The sequence below is a fragment of the Elephantulus edwardii genome, unplaced genomic scaffold (assembly GCF_000299155.1).
Source record: "Elephantulus edwardii isolate Elephantulus edwardi_28Jun2011 unplaced genomic scaffold, EleEdw1.0 scaffold00161, whole genome shotgun sequence".
NCBI lineage: Eukaryota > Metazoa > Chordata > Mammalia > Macroscelidea > Macroscelididae > Elephantulus > Elephantulus edwardii.
In genome coordinates, this window is record NW_006399911.1 from 2,292,063 (window position 1) to 2,303,448 (window position 11,386).

Genomic DNA, 11,386 nt, shown 5'->3' on the forward strand with positions numbered 1-11,386 from the left:
TCTGAGTACTGCTTTGGCTGTTTCCCAGAGGTTTTGGTAAGTGGTGTTTTCATTGTCATTTGTTTCAAGAAACTCATTAATTTCATTTTTTATTTCTTGTAGTACCCAGTCATGGCCATATTATGTTTTTATCCTCCCAGAATCAGTAACTATTCTAACAAGAGTATCTTAGGAGTTGTTTCATAGGTTTTTGTTTGCCTGGGAAAGAATTGTTTTTCATTCAGTTATTTACGTTTGGAAAATAACTTCTTGAGAACTTCAGTAAGTGTTAGGCACAGTGCAATTTATTCATTTACTCACTCCTGTTGAGTTGACATCAAATTGTAGCTCAACTTCCAGTGGCTTTTCAGAAGCTCTGTATCACATGGAAGGAGATTATCCATCTTTCTCCCACAGAGTTGCTGAAGGATTCCAACCACCAAAGAGGCATTGCTTCTGGAATAGTAGCACACTGTTTTATTAACTAGGCCACCGGGCTCCATGCGTTGTATATCATGGTACTATAAATATAAATACAGCCTTCACATACTTCCAAAGTAGAGGTTTGGTTGTGTTTTTTTTTTTTTTTGCGTTGGGGAAACAGTGCACAGTATGTGATAAAATGCATTCCCGGCCCTTAATATTCTAAACCCCTCTTTCATGTTCTTCCAAAACTTCCCATTGGGCCTGCTGCTTCATTCAGATTATCCTTTGTCTCTCAAATCGTCATCACATTTTTATCCTTTTAACATTTAAGTTTCTTGCCACTAGGCCACCAGAGTGCCCTAACACTTAAGTTTTGAGGCCATGATTTTTGTAGTAGCTACATTTGATATTTGTCTCAAGGCTTACCTAAAGATAGCAAACTTTCTCCTAATCCAACCCAAACCCACATCTTGCGAACACTTACTTGAATGACAGCCTTGAAGGCAAACACATAAATTACATCCATTATCTCTTTTACATGAAGATTTAATAAAGAGGAAGAGACTTAGTAATATGTTATAATAAGACCAAAAGGGTTTTTTTAAAAAGAAACTTAGAATTCTGGAAAAGGTCAATAAAAAAATGGTCAGGCCTTGGAGAAGTGTATTAATGATCTGAATTGTAAAGGGGAGCAGAGGTAAGACTGATGGGAGTAGCTGAGCAGGATTTCTAAAGTAGAGACAGGAACTGTGGTTTAGTAGTATTAATCATTAACTCTGTGGGAACTTCCTCAGTAAATAAGAGAAAACAAAATCCTGCTTTACATGGTCCATTGTCCACTGTTCTGTTACAGATTTCATTTTGACACTTCCCCTCAGAGAATAATGTCCCAGAGAATCCAGCTGTAATATTCCCGTGTCACTAATACAAGATCTTTGACTTTTCATCAGTGTAAATAGGAAAGTGACCTTGGATGTTCAGTTCAATCTTATTTAGAATGTGAGTCTTAAAGACAGTGTTGAGAGTTCAGCTGGTCCACACTGGCCCACGATGAGAGTAGTAAGCCGCCTCATTTGGGAGATGTGTAAAGAAGAACTTCTTAGGAGTCCACAGTGTATTCTGTGCTATCAAATTTATGCCAGAATGAGTTTTTAGATTTTGTTTTTGGGGTGTTTTCCCTCTTCTCCATTTGTTTGGTGTTACTCACTTATATTTTGGGTCTGTTTTCTAATATGTTGTAGGTTAGGGCATTGAAGTCTTTTATTAAGCCTTGTAGTTCCAGATGCGGTCCAGATGAGGTGACTCTGATTGTGTCATAGATACTGGAAAATAGCAAAAGGAAATGTTGTATCATTTCCTTTAATTTTTAACTTTTCCTTACCTGAGTAGACAGAGATATTTAGATGAGAGACTAGCAGACTTTTTCTTTAAAGAGCCAAATAGAAAATATTTTGACTTTGAGGGCTATATAGTTTATCAAAACTACACAATTCTACCATTATAACAGAAAGTAGCCTCTCCTCAAGTTAAAATGGTTCTTCCATTTAAGTGGTTTCATTTTAAAATTATTATATGAATACCTATATAATAGTTTTACTTTTAACCACTAAACTTGATCCACAGAACCTAAGATCTTTTAGCCTTGAAGAAAAGTTTACTTAAAACAAACAGATATGTCTTGGAGAAAGTACAATCAGAGTGCTCCTTGGAGGCAAATATGATAAAGCTTTGTTTCACATACTTCAGGAATATTATTAGGAGAGGCTAGTCCTCGGAGAGGGACATCATGCTTAGAAAGGTGGAGGGTTGGCGAAAGAGAAGAACACCCTCAATCAGATGGATTGACACAGTGATGACTGTGTGTAAAAAAATGTAAAGATGGCACAGGATGGGAATAGGGTTCAGATCTATTCAGAGTCTTACTTGACTTGATGATGCCTAACAACAATAAAAAGGAGTCCTAGTAAAGATGCCAGCTTTTTCCTCAAATGGAAGTCTCCTTTCATCTTTTTTATAAATTTCATGTTCTAAAAAAAAGGAGAAAAAAAAGTTTACTGACCCTCTATCTGTAGACTGAGTTTCTTTCTTCTCATCTCAGAATCTGTAAGAGGATTTGCACAAAATGAGGCTGTGGGAAGCCTGATAATTCATCCATATAGAAAAGACACCACCCCCTTAAAAAGAAACCTTCCTAAAACAACACAAAGCCACTACTATCCAGTTAATTATGATCAGTCCATCTGATTACCAAGGCTGTACATCTTTACTGGGGGAGACTGCCAGCTGGTGGGTTTGAACCACTCATCTTTTGGTTAGCAACCCAACGTGTAATGTACTACAGTACCAGAGCTCATTATAGAACAGACTCTGGGTGGTTTTTTTCCCTCCCTTCATCCTGATCTTGCTATGCCATTTAATAAAAAAATATTTCACAAATAGCCATGAGCTAGGAACAAAGGCAAAAAAAGAAGAAATGTATCCTGTGTTTGCCATCTGACTGGTGATCCAGTTCCTGCCCAGGCTTGTACTTGGCTTCTTACAGAGGTAGAGTAGGTTTCATGGCAGGCTGGGTGATGCACTAACTCCAGTCACCCACCATAGTAGGGTATGCACAGCATAATCTAAGGCTCACCATGGCCATGTTTTCTTAGAATTGCTCTCCCCCAGCCTGCTTGTCCATTACTTCACTGTCCCATCTCTTTCCATACGATACATACAGACTTTTTCACGTTAAGGTTTCTACAATAATAACTGGTGGTTTAATGGTAAGGAGTTGTGCTGCAAATGCAAAGATGCATGGTTCGAATTCACCAGCTCTTCTGCCAAAGAAAGATAGGCAGTCTCCTGTGCAATTTACTGCCTCTGTAAACCCACTGGAGGGTCAGCTATTGGTGAGTTCCAACTTTAGTGGTCCACAATAACAACTGCAGTCATAGGGGAAAACTGATGGTGGGGGTGGAATAAGGAATTCTAATGCTAGTAGAACCTGATGTGTAGTTTCTGACTCCTGAAGAGTAAACAAAACCTACTCAATTAAACTAATGGCTATCAAGTAATTAATTCCAACTCAGAGTAAACCTTTACGACAATAATAGGTTGCCACCGTAGTGGAACTTGTTCATAGCTGACCCTCTTTTGGGGTGGCAGAGTAAGTAAATCCTTATCCACTAGGCCACCAAACCTCCCTAAAGTGACCTTTAGGACAGAGCCAAACTGTTCCGTAGAATTTTCAAGGGTGTTTATCTTTGATGGTGTTTGTTTTGTGCCCTCATTCAGAACCAACCCGTAATTAACCCCCTAGTGGGTTTTCAGAGGCAGTAAATCTCACAAGAGACTGCCCATTTTTCTCCCATGGAGCAGATGGTAACTTCAAACTATATGTCTTTGGAATTGTAGCACAGGTTCTTTACCACTAGGCCATCAGACCTAACCTCAATTAAGGTCATAGCCTTTATGGAAGCAGGCTGCCGCGTCTTTCTCCTGTTCAAACCCCTGACTTTTGTAACTGAACATTTAACGACTACCTTACCAGGGCTGTAGTTTGAGATTGTAAATGTTACTGTTGTTCAGTCCCTTCAAGTATAAATCATAGCGACCCTTTGAAAAGACCTGAACCCTGTCCTATCCTGTGCCATCCTCACAGTCTGACAAACTTGAGCCCATTGTTGCAGTCATTGTGTCAGTCCATCTCATTGGGGATCTTCCTCTCTTTTGCTGCCCCTCCACCCTTCCAAGCATTATGTAAATCTTGTTAGGTGGCATGAAGTCAACTCTGACTCACAACAGCCTTATGTACAAAAGGTCATAACTCTAGACAATCCTGCACCATCTTTTCATCCTCTGCTGTGCTTAAACCCATTGTGGCCTTCACTGTGTCGTTCCATCTCATTGTGGTTCTTTCACTCACTCACTCACTCTCCTTTTCCAAGGACTGGTTTCTCTCAATAACTTGCCCAAAGTATGAGATGAAGTCTCACCATCTGTGTTTTCTCTAAGTAGAGTATCCTTCTTCCAAGGCAGATTTGTTTGTTCATTTGGCAATTCATGGATTTATAAATATATCACCTTTATTCTCTCTTTTGGGTGGAACTTAGTAGAATTCCTCTCCCATTTCTGTCCCAATATAAAAGTACTTTATGGACTCTTATCTAATCTCATCTCTGCTTTTGAGTTGGAACTGGCTCATAACTGACCCTTTGGGGAGTTTTCTGAGGCAATAAATCACATAAGAGGAGATTGCCCATCTTTCTCCCATGGTAAAGAAAAGTAATATAGCAAAATAGTAAAGCTCATGGACATTGGTGTCACACGGCCTGGGTTCAAATTAGGGCTTTGTCATGTACCAGCCTAGTTGATATCAGCTAAACTATGTGACCTCTTCGTTTATCAAGTCTCTGAAAGTGTGTCTTCTAAATATTAAATTTGATTAAAGACGATTAAATAGTGAATCATGTAACACAGTCCCAACTAAAGATGAAAGCATGTTGGAAAACTTAGGGTGGTAGAACTATCACAGTTTGCATTTCTGAACTTTTCCTATTTTGGGAACTTTTGAGTTTTCCTGGTCTGGCTCTGTTTCCATTGATCCTTCTTACCTTTTCCTTTTTTGCCACATATCCCACCTACTCCTACCCCACCTCGTTACCTTACTGCCTTCTGACTTGTTTTTCAGCAAATGAATGGTTCTGAGGACCATGTTGCTCACTGATGTTATTTATCCACTTTATAGGTCTGTTAACTGGCTGAAAAGTGTGGGTTAAAGTCCAGGTTTCAATCCCAGAGGCGCACGGTTCAGATCCACCAGATGCTCTGCCAGGGAAGGAGGGACAATCTCCTCCTGTACCAGTCAGATCTGATTTGACAGTACACACACACCCACACACACATAATTAAAAAAAAAAGTCCAGGTTTGAAGGGTGTCTAAAGGCCATAGTTTTGGGGAATTCCACTAGTCACTGTCCGACTAGTAAGTCTTGTCTTTTAACTTTTATATGATTTAAAATTTTGTTCTACAATTTTCTCCTGCTCTGTCTGGGGCCGTCAGATATTTAAGCAGAGCTCTCAGCAGTATTAACTAGGCAGCATCTAGTTTTTGTGGTTTCAGGCTGGTAGAGGCTGTGGTTCATTTGGTACAGTTTTCTTCACCTGACATTGCTTTGGACAGGAATAAACCGACAGCTATATCTTCAGTGGCTGTTCTTCAGGTTTTTTATTATTTTTGTTCAAGAGCAACATGCAAAAAGAAAATGTATTTCTATACATTGGCATAAATGCTTGATTTGTAATGGCATAAAAGTATTTCCCAACAAATGAGCAAAAGTATAGTAATTATACACTGAAAACTATAAAATATTGCTAGTGGAAAATTTTTTCAAATTTCATTTGAATGGAGATTTACAGAGCAAGTGACTTCCATTCAACAGTTCATACCCACTATGTTTTTGGGGGTTTTTTTCCTTCCTTTATTTCTTTTTTTTCTTAATTAAGGAAAGTTTACAGAGACTTTAGATTTCCTTTCATTCATTGTTGCATTTTAGCTCACTCTTCTCTTTGAAAAGTAAAAGAAAAATTCTTTCATTGTTACATAATCCCTCCCCCCAAGTCCACTCTACTATGCAGTCTGTTCTGGACTCCTGTCATGACAATAATACCTGGTAACATATCCCTTTTAAACAGTTCTCTCCCTCATCTATTCCAATGCATTATTTATCCCCTCGTTCTCAGTCTCCCCCCAACCCCGATGTCAGCCCCCTTTTACAACAGTGGAACTATGCAGTACTTGTCCTTTTGTGACTGAGATATTTCACTCAGTATCATGTCCTCCACAGTGTTCTTCAGCTTTTAACACCTCAGAGATTACCTACCAGACTGATGTGTAGAACATTATCTTCATGAATTGTGTTACAGCATAAATTACTGCTCCCACCATCTAAAAGTTCTCTAGAACCTGGAATAAAATAATTGTATCTCTGTAGCGTCTATTTTCTTTTGGGCTACAAAGTTAATTCTTTAGCACATACTCATAGAGGTCAATATAGGGTTCTAGCCTCCTTGGTAGTTATATCACCCAAGAAAAAAGAATTTAGAAATGTAAAGATAAGTTACATAGTAAAAAGATATCCCAGAAACCAGGTATTTGAGTATATTTGTGTACAGGATAACACTCTGTTTATAACTTTTTAAACCTTTATGTCTGCTTGACATGATTTTTGAACTCAAGTCCTTTAGGGGCATGCCTCTGTACGAGAGCTCAGTCTGTTTACAGACCTTTTCCCACACTTCTTTTCTGTCTGCAGAAGTAGATATGCTGACCAAGGAGCTAGAAGACTTTGAATTGAAGAAGGCTGCAGCTCGAGCTGTCACTGGCGTCCTAGCCTCTCACCCCAACAGTACCGATGTCCACATTATCAACCTCTCACTCACCTTTCATGGTCAAGAGCTGCTCAGTGACACCAAACTGGAATTGAACTCAGGCAGACGCTATGGTCTTATTGGCTTAAATGGAATTGGTGAGACTCTTAGAAGGCAAGGTGGGAGGTAGCTCTTCTTGACTCATCGGTCACTCAGCAAGCATTTAATTTAGCGCCTAGTATGAACAAAGCAAGGAGTTTATGGTATGGGTAGGAGTCCAGATATGCTCTGGGAAAAAGAACTAGCGGTGCAGAGGATATGGTAAGTGCCAGATGAGTAGGTACAGATAGTAGATGCTATAAGAGTTGATGAGAGGAGGGCGGTTTGAGCCTCCATAGCGGAGGTGGACAACATTTGAGGAAAGTTAGGGAAATATCCCAAGAGTGGGATGTAGGATTTGCATGAGTGAAAGGAAGTAAAGGTACATGACTAAAATGGTGGGATACTGGTTTGGCTGGGACTGGGGAGTTGGTATAGGGGGCTGATGGGGAACATTGCTGTCTTCTCATTCCTCACTGTCCCTCTCAGGAAAGTCCATGCTGCTCTCTGCTATTGGAAAACGAGAAGTGCCCATCCCTGAGCATATTGACATCTATCATCTGACTAGAGAGATGCCACCTAGTGATAAGACACCCTTGGAGTGTGTAATGGAAGTGGACACAGAGAGGGCCATGCTGGAGCAGGAAGCTGAGCGGCTTGCACATGAGGATGGTAGGCCGCGACCTGAGGGAAGGTGGGGGCAGTCTTCCTCTTGGGAAGCCCTCTAGGAGACTCACAGTCCTCTCTCTTAGCGGAATGTGAGAAGCTGATGGAGCTGTATGAGCGCCTGGAAGAGCTGGATGCTGACAAGGCAGAGATGAGGGCCTCCAGGATTCTACATGGACTGGGCTTCACACCTGCCATGCAGCGCAAGAAGCTTAAAGACTTCAGTGGGGGCTGGAGGATGAGGGTCGCCCTTGCCAGGTGAGTTCTTCCTTCCTATGCATAATTTTGGAGCTTGGAAGCAAGAGTGGCATCCACTTCCTAAATGACATGCCTCCGGAAACCCTGTGAGCTTTGATAAATGTCGATAGTTGTAGAGGGGCTTCAAGCCTTTTGTTCATAGGGTTGCTGTAAGTCATGCTTGACTCAAAGGCAATCAACAACACCACCACCATCTCATAGAATTTAGTGCTTGCTCCAGTGGAGTAGTTTAGTCAGTGCCCAGTCATTGTCAGACGGGGCACTTTTTATTAGCACTGACATGGACAGCATGCATGGGTGCTCGGTGGTGAGCTTTCTTTTGGAAGAGGTCAGAGTAACTGATCTCTGGGTCTCCAGTAGACTGTGGCTTCTGGGTCCAGCCCTAAGTAAAAGGGAGCAGTAGGTATGGTTCCTTCCTCTCCTCTGACCGCAACCCTCTTTTATGCTTCAATCCTGCTAATTCTTGCTATAAAGAACAATATTAGATGACTCTCAGCATAGTTATCTTTTATCTAAAACAAGGTCCCCATAACTTCCTTGCTGTGAGTCCCTGGATAAATAGCTGACTCCTCACATTTCCCCGACCCTTCCATTCTCTGCTTAGTAGGTAAGCCCATAAGACCTGATGGATTAGATAAAGTGCCTGTCTGTCTTAAAGCATGGAGCAGTGGTTCTCAAGTTTAAACAAGCATTCACTATGTCAGCGTCATGAGCCCTTGTTTCTCAGGCTGTCCTGCAGATGTAATAAGTCAGAATGCTGGATGACAGTAACCAGAAATGTTGTCTTTTTAGTACACTGTTGTCTTCCTGAGGGTCACTAACTTCAGTATATAAGACTTACAAACTTCTAAGTACCTCTACAACCTTCCCTGGGTCTCTAAGCCCTTTTTTCTATCTGTTAATCTCTGCTCTACAACTGTGGTTTTTCTCAACGTTCTCAACTTTGTTCTGAGCTATAAAACCCAGAATTGGTTCCAAGACTTTCCCAGAGCCTCAGCAGAATTGCACGTAGCAATTGGTAGTTGGTTACCTGCCAGTACCTGTTGGACTGAGGTGCCCTCTGTCTCCCTTCCTGTTCCTCAGAGCCCTCTTTATTCGGCCCTTCATGCTGCTGCTGGATGAGCCCACCAATCACTTGGACCTCGACGCTTGTGTGTGGTTAGAAGAAGAACTAAAAACGTAAGAGGGCAGGAATAAGATCAGGGGCTTGGGAGAGTCTGAGGGGCAATTGAACAGATTCCAGAGGGAATTGATATTCAGAAGCCATATTGACAATTAAAGCAGTAAGGAAAATAAGGCCAGATTGAAAAGTGGTCTCTACCTAAGGGCTTGACTTGTTTGATTTTTTTTTTTTTTTCAGTCTGAAACATTAACTTTTTTGCATTTTCCCTATACTTAAAACAACAACTTTATTAAAGACATCTGGGGTTTTAAAAAAGAAAAAATTGTATGCACCCTGTGAAGGGGACTACAGTCAAAGATCATCACGCAGTGTCAAAGTCTTAATGGCAACAACCTTTCTGTGACTAAAAACTAAATATCCTGGCATTTTGTACTAACATTTAAATAAGCTACAGTGACCCCTGAAAAAGTGTCACTGATGTCCTTTCTCATGTCAGCACAGCTCTTCTGTCCCGTAGTTTTGTATATACTTAGGGTGTATTCTTAAATGTATACTTTTTTTTAGACCATGACCTTTATTACCACCTCCATTCCATTCTCTTGGAAATTAGAAAAAAACAATAAAGGAAACTCAGAATTCTGAAAGGCATCAGTGTTACGGAAAGACTGTGCATTGTGTCCTAGGTACCTGCTGAGAGCTGGGAATTGGACAGTAAAGCTAAAAGGTGCTCAGGTTTAAGGAGGGCAGAAGATGGAGACATTCTGGGTCTGGCTGGGTTCACTTGCATGGTCTGCCTCCTGTTTGTGATTGACTCTTTGGCTTTGCAGTTTTAAGCGTATACTGGTCCTCGTCTCCCATTCCCAAGATTTTCTGAATGGTGTCTGTACCAACATCATTCACATGCACAACAAGAAACTGAAGTATTATACGGTGAGTAGGCCCTGATTTCCTGCACAGTTCTATCTCTGCTTGCCAGTTCTCTCTGCAGTTACCCTTTTAGAAAAAAAGATTTATCATCCTCTTTCGCCCTGTTACTATAAAACGATAGGGCCCAGGAGTCCTGTAGCCTTACTGTAGACAAGATTACTCTGTCCTAAAGTAATTGTTGGCAGCCGCTGTGGGCTCGCCTAAGGATTTGACCTGGAGTTTGGCTTTGGTCACGCCAACACTAAAAGACTTTTAAAGGGCTTAGATTCTAGATTAGGATGCACCACCCCTCATCCTCCTAAATGCTCATCAGAACTGGTACCTAGACTAGAACTGCTGCCCCTCCCTGGTGTTTCCACAGGGTAACTATGATCAGTATGTGAAGACGCGGCTGGAACTTGAGGAGAACCAGATGAAGCGCTTCCACTGGGAGCAGGACCAGATCGCACACATGAAGGTAGTACCGTCTGAGACCCATGCTCACACTCCAGTGAGACGAGCAGGAAAGTTAGATGTTGGCATTTTCGAACCTAGAGGGTGTGGAAGGGATTAGGAAGAAGTTATGGTCACTTAAATCCTTTGCTTAAGATGGGTTATTCGGTGCCCTAAATGCACCCTTTCTGGTCTCTTACAGAACTACATTGCTAGGTTTGGCCATGGCAGTGCCAAGCTGGCACGGCAAGCCCAGAGCAAAGAAAAGACACTACAGAAAATGATGGCCTCAGGTCTGACAGAACGAGTTGTGAGTGACAAGGTAAGGTCCAGTTGGATGGATTTGATGAACTGAGAGCTTTTTATAAAGTGATTAAAGGGAGCTCCTTGATAAAAAAGGAGCCCTGGTTGTGCATTGGTTAAGTGCTCGACTGTTAACTTAAAGGTTCACAGTTCAAACCCTTCAGTGCTTCCATGGGAGATAAGACATTGCAGTCTGTTCCCATAGAGTGCAGACCAGAACACCCTCTGAGACAGTTCTGTGTAGTCACTGTGAATCAGAATTGACTTGACAGCACTTAGCAACGACAAAAGCCTAGATAAGTATTCTCTTCTTTTCCTAGACATTATCCTTTTATTTCCCACCATGTGGCAAGATCCCTCCACCGGTCATTATGGTACAAAATGTGAGCTTCAAGTATACAAAAGATGGGGTAAGTTCAGACCAGAAAATGTCTATAGGGAAACGTAATGAATGGTTGGGAAGTGGGGTGAGTTTACAAGAGGAGGTTTTCATGTTCATTGTTAAGAGCATCAGGGGGGCCATTTCAGCCATCGCACCTGGAGTGCATTACCCAGGCACTCAAGTGGCCTTTTTCATGTGCTTGGAAAGAGAACTGACAGCTAAGGTAGCAGTTGGAGGTCATGAGTGGAGTCTGCTGTCTGAGCGGACCTCCCTCATGGTGACGAGGGCTCAGGGCTGCCCTTCCTTATTCACCCATCAAATTCTTGTCTCTCTCATACTGCCCAACCACAGCCTTGCATCTACAACAACCTAGAGTTTGGTATTGACCTCGACACACGAGTGGCTCTGGTAGGGCCCAATGGAGCAGGGAAGTCAACGCT

The 11,386-nt window shown here is 41.6% G+C and overlaps 1 protein-coding gene across 1 annotated transcript in view; it reads left to right on the forward strand.

The window, feature by feature from the left end:
* The window catches only part of ABCF2 (ATP-binding cassette, sub-family F (GCN20), member 2), a 17,413-nt gene that overhangs the window by 3,451 nt on the left and 2,576 nt on the right, over window positions 1-11,386 (forward strand). Inside the window, exons 2-10 of the mRNA XM_006895190.1 lie at window positions 6,702-6,914; window positions 7,345-7,527; window positions 7,608-7,779; window positions 8,863-8,958; window positions 9,730-9,832; window positions 10,191-10,286; window positions 10,464-10,583; window positions 10,885-10,974; window positions 11,298-11,381. Coding sequence (XP_006895252.1) covers window positions 6,702-6,914; window positions 7,345-7,527; window positions 7,608-7,779; window positions 8,863-8,958; window positions 9,730-9,832; window positions 10,191-10,286; window positions 10,464-10,583; window positions 10,885-10,974; window positions 11,298-11,381 — 1,157 coding nt within the window. The remainder of the gene's footprint in view (window positions 1-6,701; window positions 6,915-7,344; window positions 7,528-7,607; window positions 7,780-8,862; window positions 8,959-9,729; window positions 9,833-10,190; window positions 10,287-10,463; window positions 10,584-10,884; window positions 10,975-11,297; window positions 11,382-11,386) is intronic.